The sequence below is a fragment of the Cinclus cinclus genome, chromosome 4 (assembly GCF_963662255.1).
Source record: "Cinclus cinclus chromosome 4, bCinCin1.1, whole genome shotgun sequence".
Taxonomy (NCBI): domain Eukaryota; kingdom Metazoa; phylum Chordata; class Aves; order Passeriformes; family Cinclidae; genus Cinclus; species Cinclus cinclus.
In genome coordinates this window covers 35,958,502-35,983,595 of record NC_085049.1, presented here as the reverse complement: position 1 = coordinate 35,983,595, position 25,094 = coordinate 35,958,502, and the positions used below count along the sequence as shown (strand labels likewise).

Genomic DNA, 25,094 nt, shown 5'->3' with positions numbered 1-25,094 from the left:
TTTTGTTAGTTTGTTTTGGTCAGGGATTTTTGGGTGCTCTTTTTCCATAATGAAATTTTAACTTGACTACAAACTGTATTTATTTTCTGTTTGCAAAGCCTTTGAATTTCTCTTCATATCAATCCTATTAATTGCCTACAAGGCTTGAATTTTATGGCTTTAAGCAATGGAAGACTACATTGGAAGATATAGGTCCAACAGCCAGTAACTCAGTTGCTACAGTAAGATACAGTATATCTCAAATTTGTAGCCTACTTAAAAGGCTGCTGGTGTTAGTATCTGAACTGCTTACTTCCTGAGAATTGTCAATTATATTTTAGAATGATATGTATTTTACAGGAAAGTAATACCACAAATATTTTAGATTTGCTGAGTATTTGTCAGAAGTATGTTGTACTGTCAGGAAGTGCTTATACCAATGAGTTTTGCCTATCAGTGGTATCTCATTAACAGGGACCACATCTGGACCCATCTTTTTACAATCACAGCCTTTGGTATGTAATGTGTTGTGCATTGCACAATATTTTTAGTGTACTATTTCAGTGATTTTTTTGTGTATTGAATTCTTTTACTTTTACTTAATCTGATTCTACTTAGTACTACCTCTGACTGCATCAGTTGTACTGTCTGCTGAAGGTCCTGTAAATTCACTTAGCTGCTTTAAACTCTACAACTGAACCTTGTCAGGGTGAGCTCATCCCATCATCTTTTTAAAGAAGATAAACTGAACGTCATGGGAGTTTACCATGTGGGTTTCATAGATAAGGTTAAAAAAACCCACCAAAATACCAAACCTGGGTGGTATCATCTCTTCATAGGCATTCATTATCCAATGAAATATTTTGGAAGCAGGGTGTGGTTGGCCAAATTATTGCTCCTCCCACAGCTCTTTGCTGTGTTTCCAGTTTCAGAGAGAAAAACACAAGCTCGTATGTTGAGAGTGAGTCATAACCTTTCTTCTACTACTGACTCACTTGGGAGTTTGAGGTAAGTCATTCTACCTTATGTTTTGATCACTCTGCCCCCAGGACAGCAAGGAGGGGACTGTGGAAAGTCATACAATGTTTACACAGACAAAAAGCATAGATATTGAGACCAGTATTATTATTATGCAGTAAAATAATAGCTTTGGTTGCCCCAAATTGATTTTTTTTACACAGTTCCTTTCCTTAAAACATTTTCCCTCCCATTTTCCATATAAATATTTAAAGAAAGACTACGCTGCACCAAAGAACACCTTTGGTTACTGAAATACCTTACAATTATAGTATTTTTCGGAGGAAAGCATATGCACCTCTCATCGCACTTCTCTTTTTCACAAGCAATGACAATAATAAAGCTGTACAGTGGTGCAAAATTACTGATGACTTCTGAAATAAGAGTTAGCTCTGAAGAGTGTCGAGTTCACATAGAACTGGCTCCCTAGTCAGGTACTTAGACTTTATCCTGGCAGTTTTGCAAGCATGCCAGGGAAAGGCTGAACTTCAAGAAGTTTACTTTTAATAACTGAGCGTATTGCTTAGAATGTGTGATATCAAAATAAATATCAGCTATAGTCTGTCATGTTAGGATGCTGATAATCTATAAGTTGTGTATTTTATATTCCTACTTTTGTTTCCCAAAAAATACATCTAAATATCACACTGTAATGAGGCATACCAGTAAAGCTGGCTTATTTACTAAACCATAATAAAAACCTGCTTGTATATTTTAGGGAAAATACATTTTAAACCTGGACACACTTCAATTGAGAAGAGTGACATACTGAGATCCCATAAGCAAGGCAAGGCATGCAGCTTATGGACACCAGCAGTGTGTGAGCAATAACTGCAGTACCCCATGTTGTGGGCAAGAGCATAAGACTGATGATCACATCAGGCTGTGCCATGGGAAAGAAATGTTATTTCCTATACGGGGAAAGTCCAGGAAACACTACTTTGCAGATGGTAGCAGAGGAAGTAGTTTGCACTTGAGCGTTCCACTTTTGAAAACTGCTCGTCCTTTGAGTATTTCTGTGCGCCCGCTGTGAAGTTCTTTTAATGGCTACATCTGCAGTGGGGGGCAGGGGCAGAAAGGCCAGCAGTGCCCGGCAGGGCAGGGGCCTGGCGCTCCACGTGCGGCTCCGCGCTCCGAGGCGCAACTGGTGGCGGGCGCTCCGTAACACCACGGCCAGCTCGGGAGCCAGAGGCTGCGCCGTGCAGCGTGCCCCGCACCGCTGCAGCTGCAAACCCTGCCCGGGCTGGAAAGCCTCCCTTTCGCATTCTCCTGGGTTTATTTTCCCTTCTTGCCTACTTCTGTCTGTCTGACGGGTTACGGTCTCCTGGGGAAATTTCCATGGCTGGAGGCCCGGCTGGGGGCAGCGCGGCCGGCCGGCCCCGCACAGCCCAGCCCAGCCCAGCCCTGCCGGGCCCGGCCCGCGGCTGGCGGGCGGCAGGACCTGCACAACCGCCGCCCCGAGCCGCAGCCGCCGCCAGCCGGAGCGGGACGTTTCAGTGTCCGGAAATGATGGGGAAGGAGTGACTGTGGCGGCGGCGGGACAGCGGGTGTGAGTGAGTGCCAGGCTGTGCGCGCCGCTGCCGGCGGAAGGCCCGCGGGCGCGGGGCGGGCGGCGCGGGTGGAGGCGGTCCGCCGGGACAGGCGGCGGGAGCGGCGCGAAGGCTCCCGCGGCCGGGGCGCGGCGCAGGGCCGGGCGGCGCAGCGCAGCGGAGCGGAGCGGAGCGGGACGGGAGGAAATGCGGAGGTTGGCGCGCCGCGCTGCCGGCCGGCCCCGCCGCGGCACACGGGCCTCCCCGGACACCCCCGCGGCCGCCCCGCTCCGGGCCCTCGGCCGCTCCCGCCCCCCGGCCCCGCGGGTGCTCGCTGCAGGGGGCGGGGGGCGCGCCCTCCGCCGCGCCGCAAAGTTGCCGCCGCTTCCCTACTGTCCCTCTTCAGTCCCTCGCCTTGAGCCGTGAGTTTTCTGCATAAAATACATTAACGAGTCCTTTCATTTGCTTGTTCCTTCAGGGTCGCGTGTTAGTTTTGTTGGAGAGGGGTGCAGGCTCTCTGTTACTCAGCGAGAGGGCTGGCAGATGTCCCAAGTGAGAGAACCTCTTCCTCCGGGGCCTGGAGGGCCAGAGCAAGCCACGACTGAAAACAGCTCTTTGATCTCCCTCCCTCGAGGTAAGTTTCTTTAAAGTTTCTCCGTAATTGTTGCGCGTTATATTTGAATGATACATTTACTGATTTGACTCGTGAGTTTTGACCCCTCTTTTTTTTTTGCCGCTCCCCTCTGTGGTATATTTCTGCAGCACTTTCACTTCACCACTTTATTGTTTTAACCCAAAATTCCATGAAAAAATGAACAGAAAGAAAAAAAAAAGAAAAAATAAAAAAAGGAAAGATAACAATACGCTGCTCTCAGCCCTGATTTTCAGTATTTGAAAAACTGCAGTCATTAAGAGGCAGATGTTTCTCCTTAAAAATCGCTTTTGATTTTCTCAGCTTTGTGTTTGTGTTTAGAAATTCTTTCCTGTAAATCTGTCCTTCCAGGTCTTGAAGTAAATTATGGAAGGTTGATCCAATAGCAAGAGGGTTGATTGTATTGGAGGTCACTTTGCTTTTTCTTGGATTACTTTGTGATGCTGCAGCTAAAATCAGTTTCTGTGAATATAACTTATAATATATAATATAAAATATATAATATAATATAATATAATATAATATAATCAGCTGTTCAAAAGGATGTTTAGAAGTACATTCATCTTAAAGATAAATTATTTAAGATATGTCTTACTTGCTTTTGAATAAAATACACTGATACTCTGATCACCTTCATGTAGGGAAGTTTGACAAAGTATATTTTAGGTTATCCTCAGAATTGGGAAGTATGTTTGCCAGTTAAGTCCTGGTCTGTGAAGACCAGACTTTTCTTTGTTTATTCATTTACAGCTATGATTTTTCAGAATTCTGACAGGAGTTTAAAAAGTCTCTGAAAAACAGACAAATAATCTTGTTCAAGAACTGTAACTTTATTCATAACTGGTTAACTGGAGCAGAGCCTGGTAGTACAGTTGTGCAACTGTGGATTAAAAATGCAGCCTTGTTTCTGTAACTAGGGAAATCAATAGCTATGTGTAATCAAAGCTGAAGTCTTGTTTCAGAAACCAGAAAATATCTGAAGCTAAATAAAAAATGTTTTGGCAGGGAGGCATAGCAAGCTGGTTTATACTTATCTTATTCTTGGATGTTTTTTCTGTCTTGTTTTTTTTTTTTTTAATTTTTTTTGTTGTTTTTTTTGTTCTAGAAAACGACTCATACCTTCTAAACCATAAATAATAATAATAAAAAAGATTAAATGCAAAAGATCAAGCCTGTGGAAATGTGGAACTGACATGCTAGAATCACATTTTTGCCAGAACCATCAGTACCTGCGATATGTTGTTGTTAGTGTGTTGTTTTTACCTGTCATGTGGTCAGCTGGCCACACAGGTTAAATTCTGCATGTAGGTCATACATCAGAGTTACTGAAGTTGTAAAGTCAGTGCTCAAAATGCTAACTAGCACTGAAAGTGGTCTCATTCTCACAGTACCACTTCAAACTGAGTTTTCACTATGAAGTCAAAGTCTTATGTGTGATTGTAAATACATGCTCTTTTTTTTTTTTTAAATGAAACATAAGGAAACAAATACTGATCTATCCCTGACAAGTAATATGCAGAAAATCTGAATGACACAATTAAACCTCACAGCTTTCTTAGGTATCACTAAGGTACAAATAAGCATTGTGATTATGGTTTGTTCACTCGCCACGCCTATCAAGGCACATGCTCAATTTTGAAGCTTGTATACAGTTCACTTAAAGACAAAGCAGAATTCAGCATTCAAATACATAATTTTTATTCTAATGAACTTAGATTTAAGGATAATATGGATTTTTAATGTGGGTATTTGTTGCTTTTTTCTAGTCTAAATTTGTTGGGGAAGTGGGGGTGGAAAGAGGAAAAGGTGAGTTCATAACATTTCCAGTCTATATTCCAACATTTCTGTTGTCAGCTTTGCGGTGTGTGGTTACAGTGTAAGGTAATTCAGATATTCCAGGGCTGAAAAACTAAGATAGTATGTCTGGGACTTTCAACAGCCCCTATCCTTTTATTCTTCCCCCAGGACATCCAAAATTACACTGACTTCTCTAGAATTTGGTGATAATTTTAAAAGCTTTGATGGAAATTCGTATTATTGACCTACAAATGAATTCGTATATTTACAATGAGATACTTGAAATCTGGGTTGACTTAGATTTAAAGATTCCTTTATCAGGAAAAGATGGCTTATCTTGTATGCACAATAAAGTATTAAGTGCATTCTAATGAGAAATATTTTCTCATTTGTAACAGCATACTTAATTGTGCTTTGTATATGTTTCACTGATATAGATACCTTATAACCTGGGAACAAACTTTTCTGTAGTTCTGCGAGGTATGATCAAGAAATCTAGATATACAAAGTGTTTCTTTTGCTTGCTATCATGTACATTCATGTACATATATGTGTGTGTATATATATCTATATATCATATGTATCAGATGCTGAAGATTAATTGTATTTTTCCATGAAAGGAGAAGAAACTTCAGTTGAATTTTGAATATTCAAAAATAGCTATCCCACAACATATTTAAAGATCAGACAAACTTAATAAAGTTTAGGGAGTATACAGGAATATTCATCTGTTGTGAACATGGTGAAAACAAGGTTGAGGCAGTTTGGTCTACAGGTGTGGTATGCTCTGGCTTTCACAATTTAAAAGAATTTTTCTGTGTTACTTTAACCAGTATGCTCTCTCAACACATCCCCTGTCACTTTTCTTCCTTGTTAGTTCATTTTTGAATAAATGCATAAATATTAGGAGAATCTGGATGCCACCCATCCACAATTAGTTTGCTGTGGGAGAGGGCAAGTGAAATCATGGCATCTTCTTTTGTGGCAATGTCAAAATTCAACTTCAGTCTTTAAACCATTATCTGTGTCAGTGTGGTCTGCTGCTCTAAGAGACCCACTACAAGATGGAAGGTTTAATCTAATTTCTGCAATCATGTTAATTTTTGCCACATCCTTCCAAAAGTGTAGCTCTGCTTGTGCACCCTTGTTCAAGACCCTAGTTATGTCTTCTTTCTCTGTAGCTCAAGGACCTTTGAACCAAATTATGATTACATCTACTTGTATGATGTAATCATTGAATAGTGTCATGTCTCTGCTCAGACCACTTCAATTTAGTTGTGATCAGGTATTTCTCAACTGGTAGGTACCATAAATAATGTCCCTGAGGAAGGAATTTGGTAATTCATGACCACTGGACTCTCTGCTTTAAGGAAAATGTTTCATATATTAGAGGTTTTGGTGTGATTATTGCCTGGACTATGGATACTTTTTTAAAAAATCCTCTGCATTTGACTAAACCATGGAATGCAAGAGAGAAATTCAGTGGTCATGTAACTACATTTAGAGAATCAGGTCACATTTTAGAAAATGTCGAACTGTCATCTATTAATTATTTGGAATGCTGTTATCTTTGCTTTTTGGTATCTAACTGTAACCTAGAATAATGAAGGAATAATATTTAGCTTTCTCAATTAAGAAATAAAATTAAAACAATAATTGACAACTTATTACAAAATGGAGGATGATAATTTCAATATAATAAATCTTTAGATTATGGAAGTCCACTAGAATTTTTTTTTTTTTTACTTTAATGGTGGTGGGAAGGATAGAGAAATCTAGTGGAAATATCAAGGATCAGATTCTACAAGTTTCTGTTTTCTGGTGCAAATTATCTCACTGTTGCTGGATGGAGATGCAGTTCTGATTTGGTATCTCAAGAAACCATATGCAGCAACTAATACTTCCATTCAGAAAATGTACAAAGTACTTCTCTTCAAGAATGTGACTCTGATCTTCATGTTTTCAGTGCTTAAATGTTTTCATGATGAGGAGCAGGAAAGGAATCTGATGTCTAGATGAGATTGGGTGACAAAAGACTTAATGTAGGGAATGTTTGGACATTCTTGAGGCAACAGTGATTGCTATCACAATAATTATTCCACTTTACCAGCAATGCCTCTGTGTTATGAGTAATATATTTTTATTTTAACGGTTAACCAGTGTACTCGGATTGCTCAAACTTACGAAATATTTCCTCTATAATTTTATTCCCTCTTGCTATCTGACAAGAGTTGAGAGAGTCTATATTAATTTGTTCATTGTTGTGTGCCAGTACTGAGGCATTTATTTAATATTACTGACTAAAATATCTAAAAGTTTGGTAAATAGATGTCTGAATCTAGTTTGTCATGGAAATATAAGTCTGTTCTCAGTTTCACGTGCATACCATTCCAGTCAAGTGATTCATGCTCACATGGGTGTGATAGGCTTGTATTTCATGCAGTTAACTGTAAAGACCTTGTATCAAGTTTGAAATATTTTTGTTCCATCTTATATCACACGTTTATTTTATATCACAGTAATTCTTCTTAAGTTCGGCTCTGGGCTCTCAGAAGTTAGATTTGTCTTTGCTTTAAACACTTCTTTTCTTTTTTTTTTTTCCCCCAGTAAGTAACATTCAGCAATGTGTTATCCTACTGTTTTTATTTGGATCAGCCATGCAGTTTTGAAGTAAATCTGTTTGCCTCTACTTTGATTTGCATTGTGGAGAGATCCTAGGGAGTGACCTGGATGGGATTCCTTTTGCTCAAAATAATGTGAAAGCTGCAGGAATGTGCCTAATGCACTCCAGCCACTAGTAAGCCTTGAATCTTTAAGATTAAATCTGAGAACCAGTTCAAAATAGAAAGCCCCTGGAACATGTATAACATGGATTATTCTTTAAGTTAGCTCTTCCACTGTACAGGCCCAGTTTGATTGGCTGTTGCTAATATAGCTGTAGCTGCCGAGCACTGCCATGAAACTGGTTTTTATATATGTGAAACTTCTTTGGATGAGTGACACGCATGCATAACTGACTGTATAAATAATGTCATTATTTATGAAAAGTTTTCACTTATGTGTTCGACCTTTTATGCACTAAAATACCTATTTGCACACTGCTGTTCATTTTTAATTTATCATGGTTCAAATTTTTTCAGGGCTGTCAAACTTCTAGTACTTTCATAATTATTCCATAGTTTGCACTTGGAAAATTCTTTGTAAGAGTTTTTCAAAAAAAATTGCTGTTAAATTGCTCTAATTTTGAGAAACTAATTTTTCTGTGGCACTTCTGAAGCCATTGAAAGTTGCAACAAGACATTTAAGTGAAAGCCACTGAAATTAAATGAATGAAAATATTTTATTTATTTTTTTTTTTAGTTTTATGTAATTGGAGGCTTCAATCTCCATAATTTGTGGATTGCCAGTATTAATGAGATGTCCTTAATGAAAAGAGATTGTTTCAGGTAAATGCTGGAATAGGCATTCTGTTACAGAAACTGTTGAATTTATTTGTTATATAAAATGCCTAAAAGTTTTAGGCATTTCATGAAGTAGATAGTAGGCATTAATGAGTACATTGTGAAATGGGGTTTTATCAGGGCTTCTTTGTGTTATTGTTGTGAACAGTGGAGTTTTCAGTAGGAAGTAGCATCCTCAGTGGTTCCTTGCCAGCAAGGTTATTAATGAACAAAGGAAGTGTTGGCAATGTAATGTTTGCCACATGCTCTTCAATCACTCCCAACAACATAGGCTTGAGACAAAGAACTGATGGTTATATTTCCTTCTGGGAACATTCCTTGATTTTTTTTTTATTCCTCATAGATCTATTTAAGTGTTTGTGGCAATTTATTTGCTTTTGTAATTTCTCTTTCCTTTGAAGGGCAAAATTTCATTTGAATTGGTTTGAACTTTGTATATGTATTTTTAAATCTGCATCTGCTTGTTATAGGGTAAACTCAGACCTTCTGATGAATCATCCCAACAACTAGGTCAGCTTTAGGTGCCTCAGTAACTTTGCCCCATGCTTCCAAATCTTTCCTTTTTCCCTATGCCTTAAGACTGTTGGACTGTTTGTGACTGCATTTTTGGTGATCATCGTGCCAGTCCATTTTGCTTATTTCCTTCTCCTTGATGAGAATGATTCACTCGGCTTTTAGAAGCTTTTCCCACCAGTTTTTTTTTTTTGTTTGTTTGTTTGTTTTTTTTATACATGCTATTTGGAGCAGTCCACGACATTTCTGGTGCACAGAAAGTGAATGTGTCATAGCAGCAAAGCCTTTGATTGTTGCCACAGAGTTAATTAAATTTGTTTTATGTACAAACTCCTAAACTAAATTTTATAGACAAATTCTAAACCTGTTTCTCAAGTCCAGTTTGTCATTTTGCTAGTCATGCACTCTAATGATTCACATTCTACATTCTTGGAAGCGATAGCTGAGTCAGTATATAAGGTTATGTGTCATCTAATGAACAGAAATCAGCTGCCAATCAAACTCTTGAGGACATGCAATCCACTTAATGTGGGCACTTGTTTCCATTTTTGCTTTGTGCATGTTACATACTTCATGATGCATGATAGCACATGTGTGAACACAGATTTCTGAACATGAAGATGTGGTGGGGCAGCTAGTGTGTGAATGCACAAAAGCACTTGGAGAAGAAAAGTTTGTTATTTGTCAAAGACTTGAGCTCTGGGAGATGTGTCTTGCAAATTCACATCCATTACCTATAATTTTGTATTTTCTATCAGTTTTGTGTATTAATTTCATCCCCACTTAATACGCTCTACATTATAGAGAAAGGTAGACAAATGTAGCTGTGAAAAGAGAGATTATTCACTGGGTATTCTTAGAATTTTTCAGGAATTGGTATGTATGTATGTTCCAGCCAGTTCCCGAAGGCATAGAAGGCAGAATTTGAAGGAATCCAGGGAGATTGCTCTGTATACCTGTTTTGCCTAATATACATAGGTCTTTCTTGGCAGTGCTGACTATTTGTTAAGTTTGCCTTTTGATAGGGCTATTGTAATAGTAGCCTTGCTGCTAATCAAGACTGTTGGCATTATTCAGTTGGTTGAGTCTTGCAGAATGTATTTGGCATGTTGCAAAGAAGCACGTGTAACTAGAGGCATAATCTCCAAACTACAATAAAAATTAGCAATCAGTATCACAATAGTCTCAAAGGTGAAAACAGGTTTCTTTTCTATGGAATATGTGTATTGCTGTGCAATTTAAAAATAAATATAACAAAATTATGGTAAAATGAATGTATGTACTATAAAGATGATTTATATATATTGAAGTAAATCCAGAGAGAAAATGCAGAAATTCATTTTATTTGCTTATTTAATGAAGCAGTAATTTTTAGATGTGATTAAATTTTTTTTTTTTCAGTATGTGGCTTACCAGTTGTCTGTATCATAAATATGATTTGGTTTTTGGCCAAATCTCAATTCTATACTTTGCAAGCATGTCATATCTCTTACTATTTAAATCTTAAACTTGCATTAATCTCTGGGCAAGTAGAGTTTCTGCCTGTGCTTACCTTCAGAATAAATCACAGGGTATTCTGTGTGGGTGTCACTCCCTGGGGCTTTTTGACTAGAAGCTTTTCAGCCCTGGCACTGCTGTTAGTTTAGGGGAAGTACAGAGCCACACAAGTTGCTGGTTTGGGGCTGAACTGTGGTAGGTAAGAAGTCTGTGTTGCTTTTGACCTAGAGAAATTTACTGTGGTTTTGAAGAGAGATTGGATTTATACTTTAGCACTGCCAGATTCAGAACATAATGAGTCTTTTCTTTCCATTATTTGAACTGTTAAGAAGAGCATCTCTTTTTTTTTCTTGGCTGTCAGTATTGGAGGTTAGCCACATGAGAGTGGAAGGGTGTGCTGAAGGAAGCAGAAGCTAAAATACTAAGGAAGTCTTACAGAAAGAATTCTTAGGGGTAAGCTTGACTGAAACAGAAAAGTATTACAAATTTACTTTAAGATGCAGTGGAAAAAAACTTATACTCTTCTATGGCCAGATCCAGTCATTAGCATTTCTGTCAGAGTGAGGTCTTTGTGTTGATTCTTCATAAACTTCTGTTGTGACAATTCTTAGGTACCTTACATAAAAGTAATGGCATCAACAAAAGACAGGAATGTTCTTGAGGCTGTCTTCATGTGTGATTGGCTGTAATTGGTATGTTGTAGTGGCACCTCTAATATTAAAAGAAAATAAAATATGATCCCATTATCAAGTGTTTATTATAAGGGAATAATCAATAAATTCCTTTGTACAAAAACTGAGAGATTGTACATATTTAAGAAAAAAACAATGAATCAAGACACCATCACGTGTCTAGTTTTTAGTAGTCTGATGCACCAGAAGCAATTTATGAAAAACTGCTCAAATAAAGAGGTCATAAGGTCTACTGTTTCTAAAGCCCCATTGAACTGAGTTTGGGTGTGATGGGGTTAATTTTCTTCATAGCAGCCTCTGTGGTGCTGTGTTTGGGATCAGTGGCTCAAGCAAGGTTGATAGCACATCAGTTCTATCAGCTGTTGCTGAGCAGCACTTGCACAGCATCAGTCAAGGTGCTCTCTTTTCCTACCCTTTCTCGCCGGACTGCGGGTAGGCATGGGATTAGGAGGGGACACAATCCAGGCAGGTGGCTCAGGTTGATAAGAGGGCTGTTTCATGCAATGGAATATCATGCTCAGCAATAAAAGCAGGGGAGGAGGTTTTAGGGGAGGTAGCCATTGCTTAGAGGCTAGCTTGGCCATGAGTGTTTTTGGGAGATGGTGAGTGATTGCCTTTCCATCTCCTGTTTTACTTTTCCTTCTTCTTTGCTTCTTCTCACTTACTAAACTATCTCTTTGCTTTCTTCCCTTGGATCTTTCTGTTCTCTCTCCTTGTCCTGCTGGGGGCTGGGGAAGGGAGGAGAGGCTGCATGGTCCTTAGCTGCTGCCCAGGGTGAGCTCACCACACCGTAGAGCAGCATCTATCAGGATGAGCTGCTCCAGTGGGCAATCCTGGAGTACAAAGTAAGATACCAAACACATGTTTAACAATGTAGGTTTCTGTTAGGCACATTTATGGGGAAGTCTTCATGTGAATTCAGTAGATCAAAGAAGAGATAATTAATTTAATTGTGCTGAACTTCCTATCAAAATTGTTTGGTGTTCAATTACAATATTGTTTCTTTTAAACGTTTTAATAGTGCTTCTTTATTCTTGTTAACTGCTACTATTGTTTACATGGTCTTGACTGGCCATTTACTGTATCCAGCTAGAATAATAAAAGTGCACATGAAAAATACACATACAGCCATAGTTTGGCTGACAGACATAGTGAGAAGAAAAAAGAGAAAAAATACTGAAAACTGAAAAAAAATACTGAACTGAAAACAAGCAGAGGGATGAAAAATAGATTCATATGAATAATGATGTCAGATTGGATTCTGCATTCCTTCCAATTTCTTAGATAAAAATATAATCTAGAACACTGAGGGTCCCATAATATTAACGTTATTGTTTCCTTATAGCTGTTCATTGTTTACTACATGAAATAATAGGGTTTTGCAAAGTCATATCCTATATGAGAGAATTGTATACAGCTACTCTGCAGGCCTGTACTAGCCCTGCTGGGTACATATTGTAATTTTGGTGTCATCCCCAAAATGTAGTAAAGTAATTTAAGAGCAAAATCTCCTAAAATAGCTCATTTAAGCTTAGTGTTTGTGGAAAGCAGAGTACTTTTGTACTGGCTCTATCAGGACACTACTTACTTTTATTCAGTCTATTCCAGAACACTTTTCAAGCACTTCTGAGACACATTTGCACCTAATAATTAACTGCACAGGCTAAATCATCATACTTCAGTACAGTCACTTTGTTTTTGAGATAACAGGCAGAAATAATTTGTATCTGATGTCTGTCAAAGGGGTTTAAAAAGTCTGTGTTGTTTTTGGCTTGGTTTTGTGGGTTTGTTTTTTTGTTTGTTTGTTTTGGGTTTTTTGTTTGTTTTGCTTTTTTTGGTTTTTTTTTGTGGGTTTCGTGGTTTGTTTTTTGTTGTTTTTTTAATATTAATAGGATGAGTATCTAAGTAAGATTAAGTCAATTTCAATAACTATGCCAATCCTAGTGAAACAGTTCCTCTCAGGATGGGCTTGAGGACATACTGATGAGGTTTTGGTGGGAGAGAGGACTGAGAGTGAAGTACCATGGAGGTAGATAGATCAGACATTTCAGAGGTGGAAATTGATAGAAAGGGAGTAGCAGTGCTTGAGGGCATATGCTACTCTACACACAAGGTGGCATATTTTATTTTGAGTGATGTCCAGTGCCTCAGTTTAATAGGGTGGATAACAAAGGCAGAAATTTAGGATTTAAAATCCAAGTGCTGTGGGTTGCAGGAAGAAACTAACCTTTACTAAGTCACAGTAGCAAAAAGTGATTTTTCCGTGTCTCAGGACTGAAATAATTCCTTTATTAGAGGATACAGTATATGAAACTGTAATACAGGATTTATAAATGTGTTCTTGTTTGAAACAAATAAATAGAGCTAACAGACTTTTCAGCAGTTGCTCATCTAGTTTTATTGTAAATATCAAATGCTGTAGGTATACTCAAAAAAAATACATGAGACTGAAAATATTTTGTGTTTTACAGATCCTTTGACTAAATAATATACACTGATTATCTGTTGCTGTGAATAATGAACAAAGTAAATCCAGATTTGAAAATGTTTCCTTGAGTGCCAGTAAGAAAAATCTGAAGCAATCAAGAACAGAAATATTTGTGTATGTGGATTTGATTATTAAAACATTAATGACAGTGAAGGTGAAAACTGTCACTTACCTTGGTTTGAGGAAATTCTGGTCTGCTTGTGATAACTGGCAACATCATCATAACAGCATCTGTTGTATTGTGAACTTAGCTGAAGAATCCCTCAAATGACCTTAATATGGAGTTTTCCCTTCATCTTATGTATACTTGGAGAGAAAAAATACTTTTCATTATTGGCTAAATGTTGACTTTTAATCAGCTGTGGCTTTTTAAAACTTTTTTTTTCTCAAAAAAATAGGTAATTGTATTATATTATTTTTTCTAAATTTTTGTACTAGCTGCTTTTGAATTTTTAACTGTATTTGTCTTAGTTTATGTGTTTAATTATAAAAAAGAGAGAACAAAATTTTGTGAAATTACTATAGCTTCTATATGCTAAAACCACATGTGTGGGTAAAGAATAATGTTTTTTTGTGTGACAAAGCTATTCAAATTTTTATATGAAAATTTTGTGGAAGGTAACTGAATAAAACATCTCCCACCCCCCCCACCCCCCCAGTATACTTTGATACAGAAGCTGCTGAATATTACTTTGCACAATTGGATACAGTATGACTAAAAGTCTTTCTTAATGAGAAATTATATTGTTCTAGGCCAAAAAACAAATGGAAAATCAACTGTATTGGAAGTTAATTCTAATGAAACAAAAGGAGTTGCTAAGACAAACTATTTTTTATGCCATCTTACTTTTAATTTTCAAAAATTATTTTTTCTTGTAGAGAGAAAAAATACTGTAGAAACTAATATCTTGAAATTTCTTTTGACTTAGGAAAAACTGACCAAGAGACTCCTGTGGCAGTAGATAAAGACATAAACCAGCTTTCCAGTAATCAAAGTATACAAGCAGAGATACAAGAGCAGTCCATCTGGGGAAATCGCACTGATGGTGACCTCATCAGAAGTAAGTATTTCCAGAGCAAATTGCTGCCGTTGAGGCTTGCTTTCACAGTGTAACAGGATCCTGCCTGTTGACTCTGTTAAATGTGTGTCAAATGCAATTGTGTTGCAGCTGTAATGCACATCTACTGAATTTATTTCCCAGATTGACTCCTGTCAGCATGCATAAGCAATGAGTATAAAGAAAGGTGTTATTCCAGTGGTGCAGTGTGGCATAGACCTCTGTAGCACCTAAGCTTTTAAAGCCTTAGTGTTGCATTCTTCTCTTGTCATTAATAGTTAGTACTGCATGTATGCAACTGTGCCAGGTGTCATCACCCTCAATTTCCCAGGTTACACATATATATAAGTGGCAGAGTAAACTATGCTGAGAGCAGTTGCTTCCAGATGCACCGAGTACTGGTCAGGTGTAAGGTTTTTAAGAGTTTTGAGTCCTAAAGCAGTTATTTTCAAACCTAGAAGAATGCTGTAAGGTAAGGCTTTAGGCCTATGCTGTGGAACTGTGGAGCTTTTAAATTAGTTTTTACAGGCCCACATTCCTAGTGTATCTCCTGTATGCTTTAAAACATAAAAAGGTATGCAAAATAATTCCTATTTTCTTGTCTTGTCTATCTTCTTGTCTTGGACTGAAGATCATATGCTATCCATTGTACTCTCTTAAGGCAAAAATACTTCTGTCAAATGCCAGAGGTAATACTCTATGATGCTCTAAAATTCTGTAAATGCTTGAATGTTAGTTGCTCAAGGGAGGGGCAGCATGAGGAACTGTTCTCTAATTATTGGGTGTATTCAGAAGGAAAATGGACTAAATGTGGAGTGGTGCTCCAGCTCTCTTGAAGTTTTCTGATCACACATTTCAGCGTTAGTCTCTCTTTACAATGCACACTGTATTATCAACAGAGGGGTAAATTCATATTTCTGAACCTTCTGTTGTCAAAACTAGTGATTTTTTTGCTGCAGAAAAATCTTCTTTTTAGGTGGTTTTTTTTTCATTTGTTATTTTGCTTAGATGCTTTTTAGTCTTATCTATACATTCATGTTCTCCAGAACTTTTTCTGAACATTTGAAATTCTTTTCAAATCTCAGTTAATCCTTTTTGTTTTTCTAAATAATTAATCCCAGTAAATACTTAGACCTCCAATGTATTGAATAGTTACTTAGATCCTTTACAGGAAACTTGAATTTAACATGTCAGATATTTATCTGATAATTTAAAGTAATTCTTAAATAGGGAGAGTTGTCCCGCACATCTTGAGGGTTTACTTAGTCCCAAAAGATTAATATTTTCAACCTAACTGTCCCTGGACAAGCAATTGCTTTATGCTTATATTGAGGATATGGAAAGGAATGTATGGCATCTTCTGCTTTTGGAATTGTCTCCTTCTCATTCCCTCTTCCTAGAAGCTTCCTTATTCCCAAGCCCAAGAGAAAGCAGATTTATTTCACAGGAGTTGCCTAAACTATGGGTGATTCCGTGCATTCTTGAATCTGTTCACCACCAGGACACACTGCAGTGGCTGCACTGCGAGTGTGAGGAAATGATACATTTTTTTCAACATATAGTAGAAATTGCAGCAGATAGTGGAATGGAGAAAAAAAAAAAAAGGGAAGAAGGGGAAAGATAGGATAACAGGTAAAAGGTACTGTTCCAATCTGCATGATGGTCCTCATCCTGGACTCACGCTTACTTGATTAGATGCTATGATGCATATGATGCACACCTCTTCATGCTTCAGATAACCTTTAAAGTCTTCTAGATGGAAGAAACAAAAGAAACAAAAATAATGAAATCAAAGCAGATTATTTTGGTTTTGTTTTTTTTTTGGGAGGGGGAGGGGGCCTTATGAGTAGGGAAGTTTGTTTTCCCTTTAAAAACTGAGGAACAGTGCTTGACTTTTCACAAATGCTCAGTTATACATTTTGTAGTTTGCAGAAGTTTTGCAACTCAATGTACCTAGCAGCCAAGTTTGAAGACTAGAACAAGTGCAGCAAACATAAGCTTTCTTATCACAAACATTACTTAGGTATTTCATGTAAAAAATAAGTGTTGTAGCTCAGAATGGTCTTGATTCAACCTATTACCCCACCAAACTAAAGTTCGCAGACTGTTGCCTATTGAAAGAAGCTTGAGGTTAGAAATAAAGAGTGTTTTGATTATTACAGTACATTTTAAAACTTCCTAAAAATTGTTTTAGATGGCGCATACTTCACAACTGTTCAGCACTATTCTAATGATTCAGTTTCTTTTTTTCCCATACAGATTGTTTTCCATCCCCACTGCTGATGCATACTCCATTTGTCTTAGCATTAGCTTTTACTTTATAAATGTTTCCAGCATTTAATTTCCAAAGTTTTCCTTGTTTGCAGCTGTTTTATCCTGCTGTTATATGGAATTAGATTAATCAGTCAGTTTTACTGGCACACTAACAACGAAGTCCAGTGTTCGAGCCCCTGTAATGACTTCATTATGTATGATTTCTCATTTGTACTTGTGAACTCAGTTTACCAGGCAACATCAATAAACTAAAACACTGCCCCCATTTTCCACAGTAAGATGTTTTGCGTTCACCTTGCTTTGCCCTTTCAGTCCTTTTTTCAAGCTCCCTTTTTTAACCTCCAGAGATTTCCTCCAGATTAGCCTTTTCCCCACCTCCTTTGGAGCGTCCCTTCTCCTCACTAATAAAAATGTTCATAATATCCTGGGTAGATGGTTAATCTTATGGGAAGCCTCAACCAAGGAATTTATTGTTTTTGAAGAGAGTTTGAGAATCAAAAGATTACTGACATATAAACAATGAAGGGCTATATTAAAGGGAAGCAGTTGTATTACTCCTCTGTAGTAATTGTTAGTGCACTTGCATAACCATTACTGGAAGACTGTTCAGTTGGAGAAGTGTCAGGGGAGAACCACAAATATCTCAGGAATGACTGGAGTAGCTGAAAACATGCCATATTGTGGAAAACCTCCTGGAATTCAATCTCTTTGGTGTTAAAAAGGGAATAAAGAGGGACTTTGCCTAGTCCCTAAGGAGCATGCCACAGCAAACAGAAATTTGGTAAGACAGTTCTTAAACTAGCAAGACAGAGAACTAAATATAATATCAGGAAGTTCAGTTAGATTAGGAATAAGGTGTACATTTTTTAACAGAGTATTTGAGAACAGAATAAACTGCCAAATCCTTGGTGGCTTTATGTGTGTTAAATTGGTTTTAGTCATCACAAGGTGGCAACTGCTATCCATAGCCTTCACTTTTAGAACCTGAGTAAAGGAGAGAACCCCTTTCCATAGTGGTTCCCTCAGTTGGGAAGACATATATTTTTCAGTACAGTTATTCTTCAGGAAAATGTTGAGCCCTGTTCCCTTCCCTTCACAGAAACATATATATTTTTTATTTTATTTCTCACTGTAGAGGTTCTGCTTTTCAAAAGAGCTTTAGAATAGCTCCATCTGCTATCTTTTTTGGCAGTGCATTTTAAATATCTGCAAACACCTTCTGCTTATTTTCATTGTATGGTCTGGTGGCCCATAATGGAGTGGTTCTGCTTCTTATCACTCACTATTGGCAAGTGAGGAGGAGTGTATTTTGAACATGCAGCAGGGTGACCTGTGTCTATAGGAATGAAGCCATAGCAGTTTTTGCTGTTCTGTGTTACCACAATGCTCTGCTTTGTTCTGTGGAAGAGGTATGGCTTGTTTTTTTTTTTTTTCCCCTCTTAGAGGAAAAAAGGCTATAAAGATGGATTTTAGAATATTTAGGCAGGATTTTTGTAGAGGGCACTAGGTTATCTTCAATGTGTATTGCTATGCAGGGAAGGGAATGTTTAGGAGGGAATAAAATGCCAGTCTTGAACACTATTTGCTTGTGAGGATTTAATCTCCTTTCCAGTTCCCAAGCAGAACCTTAGCTATGTGATATTTAAGAAAACAAAAAACATCTACCATAGATTCAAATTGTCATGAATAATTGATTAATAATAATCCAATTCTGAAGATTAAATACCTAAAATATGCCCATGTTTTACAGATAGAAAGGTCATTGCTATCCATCATTTTCTAGCTTCAATTGTCTCTTTCTCGTCCATGGAACACCCTCCTGATAAGAGTGGTTCTTCAGAGAAAGGGATGCTTCTTTCAGCTCTGTGGGGATCAAACAATTTTACATGGTCTTGTGGCCGCTACTTTATCTAATATATTCTTCTGGAATAAAATCCTAGATATTTTTATCTTTTTGTTTTCTATCTTTTATGTTGACATTTTCACTTTTCATGATTGTTTATTTAATTTTAAGGTTTGGAGATTCTTTTCTTTGTCTGGCTAAGTGAGTGATTTCTGTAGTTTGTTATGCTGTTGGTGTTTGTTTTTGTTTTTGTGTTTTGTTTATTTTTTCCCAACAAGAAGTAGGTAATCTGTTGGAAGTCTTTGTTTTGTTTGATATTAATCCAGATATCTGTTCTTGGCTGTTCTGTGATGCACAGTTATCTTACAATTACTGTGTTTTCAGGTGATGCTGTTTATTCTGTCTACAAAATAGTACAGAGTGCTTGAGTTAACTTAAATGGTTCTTTTCAAAGCTAGAAAGTATGACAAATACAGTCTTCTTGCAGCATAACAGTGTGTGACTACAGAAATTTTGCAGAATAGATTAATGGAAATTATTTAAAATATATTACTGAGTTTGAAAGGTGTATTCTTTTAGTTATAGTAGTGATTTATGTACAATGTTCCAAATAGACCCAGGTATAAAAATCTCTTAACCTATGAATGAACAGAACTTAATCAGTTCAATATTTATATAGCAGCACAGTATTTGATATTTGGAATCTTCTTTAAAAAAACATTAATCTTTGACAAATCTGGCTAGTACATGTAATAGAGGAGTACAGGTCCTCCCTGAGAACTGCTCTCGCAGAGATTTTCTAATTCTCTCCCCAGTAGAGAGCTAGCCTGTGTTGCCTCTGTTTCTCCTCTGACCTGGCAGTTCCCCTACTAGAGCTCCTCCAAAAGTCTTCGAAAAACTTCTCAAACCTATTGAGGGGCCTGGTTAGTTGCACAATCAAAGCCTTTCCCTTTGATTTTCATTTTGCCTTCTCCTGGGTAGAGAGGGATTTTCACAGATAGCTGTACCATTATAGTTATATTCTTCAGAGTCTCACTGGGTCTTTGGTGTTAACCTGGAAAAAAGGAGGCTCAGGGGAGACTTGTCACTCTCTACAACTGCTGAAAGGAGGTTGTGGTCAGGTGGGGGTTGGTCTCTTCTCCCAGGACAAGAGAACACAGTCTCAAGCTGTGCCAGGGGAGGTTTAGGTTGGTCAACAGGAAGAATTTCTTTGCAGAAAGGATGATCTGATGTTGGAATGGATCGCCCAGGGAGGTAGTGAAGTTAGCATCCCTGGAGATATTTAAGGAAAGACTGGACATGGCACTTTGTGCAATGATCTAGTTGACATGGTGGTGTTCTGTCATAAGTTGGACTCAATGATCTCAGAAATGTTTTCCAACCTAATTGATCATGTGTGATTTTGTGTTTACAGAAGTCACTGTGAAATGACCTGAGTGTAGGTGAAGTTGTAGTCCCTTGTAAATTGAGCTGCTGCTGCAAGGTGCATTTGTTTTCTGTATATCCTATTCCTTTCAACTCTAAATTGAATGCTGGAAGGAAATGCAGCTAATGATGGACTGAGATGAGGAATTTGTGTACTCTTGTCACTCCATGTCAAAAAATAAACTTCTCGCTTTTGCTGATACATTTACAGAACAGTAGTCAAACTTCAGTGAGAACTTTAAACTGTTCCAGATGGCCAAAAGATAGATATATGTATTCTGCATATCACTAATAGCCAGAATTACTTGGAGCCTTTTCGTTCCCGTTTTATTTTACTTCTAACTCTCAAAATGTTATCTGAATTCATGGTCTGAGGCTGAGAAAGTTTGGATGGCAGTAATCATCAGTACCAGACAAAGGTGAAATTCAAGTAACATGATTACTGTGCTTGTTGTGTTTGGGCCTGGAGTAAATTGTATCTCAATTTCAGAATATTTTCCTGTGTTGTATTAGTACTGTCTCAGAATTAATCATGGTATTATGCCTATATGGGAAAGAATAGTTATAGTCTTTTTTGATTAATTCCTTATGTAGGGGAAAAAGTAGAATATGCTTGTAGTAGTTCTCTAAAAAGAAATAATAATAAAACTCTTGACTGCATTCTCTGTGAAATATTATACTACCAAAGCAATGAGTCAGTGTGGTTTTAGTCTTCTGTTTTCAGTACTAACAGTATTTAGTTAGCCATATTTAGCAAAGAAAACAATAAATTACAAAGTGTAAGAAAGTGTCATTATCTAAGACATACTTTTAAGAACCTAACTGCTGGCAAAAATGTCATGAACTTAAACAATGGCAAAATACCTTTTTTCCTCATTTTAGATTTAATTTTGTATTTTCTCCCATGGGTATGAAAAGCATGGAGTAGGTTTATGCATCTCAAAGGTACTGTATATTGTGTTTACATCAAAATAATTAAATGAATTCTTCAAAATTTAAGAATCAATATAGTTTTAAATATTTTTGAATTTTATATATACTGATAGAAAAGTGAAAGAGGAGAAGGGACTCATGGTCACAGGATCATAGTTAAACATTTTTCTTCTTTATATAGCTACATAGAGGAAAGAGAGTTCTGAATACTGCTTACTTCTTACGCATGCTGATAATATGATATCTATAGTGCAAAAGAACCCACAAGTACCTTTCCCTGAAGGTATTTTGTAAAAGATGAGGAAAAACAGGGGCCTATGACCTACTGGTGTCTTGTACTGTGGTTTTCTGTTTTCCCTTAAAAAAATTATTCATAATCCAAACCCAGAGGAGCTTTTTGAAAAACATTAAAATGTCAAACAGCTGTGGTCACTCATTATATTTCTAATACCAATATCATTTTACTGACAAAGTAGGCCTTTAGATATACTGAGGGTTAATTTAAGAGAATGATTAATTATTTGCTACTTGAGCCTTAACTCTTTTTGAATGAACTGCAGCATTCTGGTGTGTGAGAAACAGTTTTGTGTGGAGTCTGCTCTTGAAGGTTGTGATTATAAAATGCAAACTCATACACCCTAACACAAGAACTTTCCCAATTCCGAGTTTGTTTGGACCCATGAATTTTAGAGGCTTAAATTTTACTTCTAAACTTTCTTCCCTCAAATTCTATACAGTATCTCAATGATAATGTTTTCTCTTTGAACTATAAATATTATGACACTTCTTTGGAGAAAATTTAGCAATTCTAATGTTAATTACAGCAGAATTTCAGCTAAGAGATTATTTCCTGTTGCAAAAGTTTCTCAAGTTTAAGTGAGTTTTATTGATATATAACTCAGACTTAAGGTTGTATGATGTTTGCATAAAATGTTAAGAAGTTTGCTTTTGAGACAAATCAAGGAGAGCAGACTGTTAGGCAAACCTATAAGAAAATGGCCTGTAAGTCAGATTTGACCTTCAGGGCAAGTTTTTTGCTGCATTCTTTGGCAGATCAGGGCAAACCTGTCTTCAGGTACAGGTAACTCTGAAGTACATCTTCGAAAACAAAACCTCTTAGCCAGTTAGAAGGCATCTACCTTTCCCAATCTCCTTTCTTCAATAGGACAGGTGCATATTTTCACTATATTTCATAAGTTGCAAGCTGAAATAAAATTCACATTGTGACAGAAAAGCAATGAAAGATTGTGATATTGACCAGAACTGGCTGTAAGAGCAGTGTGAGAATGGAACATCTTTTAGGTCTGTACAATTCAGTGAACAGTACTCTTCCTGCTTGAATTTCAAAATGAAAGAAACTAAGTTTTAGTGAGAAGATTTGGGATTAACCTGCCTGGAGAAACTTGTCTGAGGGATCAGTCTCAATTTTTCACAGAGATGATGCAGAAAAATATTTGAATGGTGAGGCGAGATGCAGAGCTAATTTTGGATAGTGTATATGTAGTTTTCTTATAGGTGATTTTATCAAATTACACCATCTCATTTAGTATTTCACACCTCACTTTGTAACTATGACTTTGTGAAGTATTTCCCTACCTCAATATATATATTTTCTTACTGTGCGATGACCTTTTAGTGATGAGTCACTATCATATTTATAATGTAAAATCAGTATTGGTAAATATTTTTATATAGTAATAGATCATTCAGTGGGACTAGCATGATGCTAATCATGCTATGAAGTAACTGACAGTGTACCTTAAGGCAGCTGAAGTAGCTGTAAAGATCCCCTTGCTTCATGAGTCTTCTGTACAGCCCTTCTGTAAGCTGTTCTGTGTTGGATCAAATCCTGGAAACTTGCAACTAGTGTGAGTTTTGTATTTACAACAAATAAGACAGTGTTTAACTTTGGAAATACAGAGGGGAAAAAAACAACTCACACCACTTTTTAAAGGACGAATTCTAGTAAAAGGTATCTGTTTTTCATCCATCCCTCTTCTTGTTCCACTCCTTTGACTGTTACTTGATATCTCTGTCCGCTTGATTTTCTGATTCCCACTTGTATCATAGTGTTATGCCTGAGGAACCTTTTTTTTTTACTATTTAGTTGACAGGCTCAATTTTAAGTAAATCACTATTTGGTTTTGACTGTTTGTGTTATTCAGAACATCTGCTACTCTAGCATTTTCAGAAGAACAGTGAGATCCCATTTGCTGAGCTATGCTCCCTCCTTGAACAAGAGAAAATAACCTGGCAAAAGCTTTTGTTCATTATCAAATCAGCATCCACACCAGGGATTCTGCTGTGATAGCTGGAATAGGGCAAGAAGTTGAGGTCTCATTATTAATATTTTGTTGAATTTTTTTGAAGCAAGTCTTTATGGAAAAGGAGAGAAGACTTGTTTGATAGCACAGTGAAGGTTTTGATAGAATAATGCACTTTACTTTCAAAACTTAGAGATAGAAGTAGATTCAACGATGGCTGTAATGGAAAGGCACTTCAAAGTATTGATTAGAAAAAAACCCCACTCTTTAGAATTTAGGGTAATTTTGGAAGAAAGCAAAAGCATATCAGTGATATGGTGGAATCAAAGTTGGAAGAATGCTGAAGGTTTGTCCCCATTTTAAAATAAATTATTCTGTATCCTCTTTCTCATATTTGCTTTAGAAAGCAAAAGGATAAAGAAAAGATTGACCCATCCCTGTAATAATTCAGATGCCAAGCCATTTTTCTCTTTTCTGTTTGCATCATTTTCTCTAGTGCCCCTTTTTCCTGTTTTTCTTGTTTGTCTGTTTACTTGCTTGAACAGTCCTTTGTTTCCCCATTCCTTTCTTGACTGCCATGACAAACCTGTAAGTAATGACAGTAAGGTTGTGCTTAGAGGCTGATGGGAAGTATTTTTAAAGTGCTTCAGTACAAAAGCCTGTTTCAGCATCTATGTGTTAACATCAACATTTAAGGTACTTTTTAAGTAGCAATGAACCTTCTTGTTAGCATGGGTATTCTGACTATTGGAGAACTGACAGTGAATTAAACATTTTATAAAGATACTGTGCAATTCAGGCAAAACCGCCAGCTGTTAATTTTTGCAACACACTATGAAACGCAGCTTCTAGAGCCATGTGATTATGTGAGATATAAAGTTTCATAAAATAAAAAAAAAATAACCTGGTCAGTTTGTAGCTACTGACAAAACCAGAAAGTTAAAGACCGGAAACTGGGAAAGCCAATAAAATGGATGTATTGTAAAATAAAATACTGGTGGTTTTTTGAGTAGTTTGGCTTCACTGTACTGTACAGAAACAGGAAATTTTGGCTAAATTATCAATCATAATGCTAATTAAATAAATGGTAGTAGAGAAATATTCTATTGTGAGTTGTTAGTTCTAGCAGCCTCAGAAAACGTTATGGTGCAGTAACACGTAGCCAGTTATACTTAAGGAACATGAAAGAAAAGGGTGCTGGAATAAATTCCAAATGGCAGATAAAATGGCAGATTGCCAGGACTCTTCAGAACAGTGGATACGGTAGTATTAAAAAAAAAAAAAGTGTAGTTGTGCCCCCGTAGCACTTGTTTGAGTGGTTTCCTAAGTGTTTTTGTTTGGGGCCAAGAAATGCCAGAAGTGAGGCTGCGATGTTTGGCAGGCAGGGAATAGCTGCACAGCACAGGGGCAGGAGGCAGCAATTGCCTCACCCATCACCAGCCTGGGCAGTGCTGCTGTTGCTGGTGATGCCGTGGATGATCTGCGTGGCTGAAGGCTTGCGTGAGCAGCAAGGGAAGGTTCATTGTGTTTGATGTAGTTGCTGTCTGTGCTATGCTGTACGTTGGATCTTTGTGGGTAAGAGAAGCTTGCTGTCTCAGCTATGACATTTAAAGCTCTTAAACTGTAAAAGGACCAAAAGAAAGTAGCTAAATTATTATACTTCCACTTAAAA

At 37.2% G+C, this 25,094-nt stretch overlaps 1 protein-coding gene and 1 long non-coding RNA gene across 2 annotated transcripts in view; both read left to right on the top strand.

Annotated features, from left to right (window-relative positions):
* The first annotated feature begins 875 nt into the window (after positions 1–875).
* MDFIC (MyoD family inhibitor domain containing) overlaps positions 876–25,094 on the top strand; it is a 53,423-nt gene continuing 29,204 nt past the window's right edge. Inside the window, exons 1-3 of the mRNA XM_062491928.1 lie at positions 876–987; positions 3,004–3,159; positions 14,555–14,686. Of these exons, the coding sequence (XP_062347912.1) occupies positions 3,069–3,159; positions 14,555–14,686 (223 nt within the window). The 5' untranslated portion in view covers positions 876–987; positions 3,004–3,068. The remainder of the gene's footprint in view (positions 988–3,003; positions 3,160–14,554; positions 14,687–25,094) is intronic.
* Positions 6,641–13,624, top strand: LOC134043518 (uncharacterized). The gene is made up of 3 exons (XR_009933156.1): positions 6,641–7,771; positions 8,335–8,420; positions 13,609–13,624. It is a non-coding gene; the product is annotated as an uncharacterized LOC134043518 (long non-coding RNA).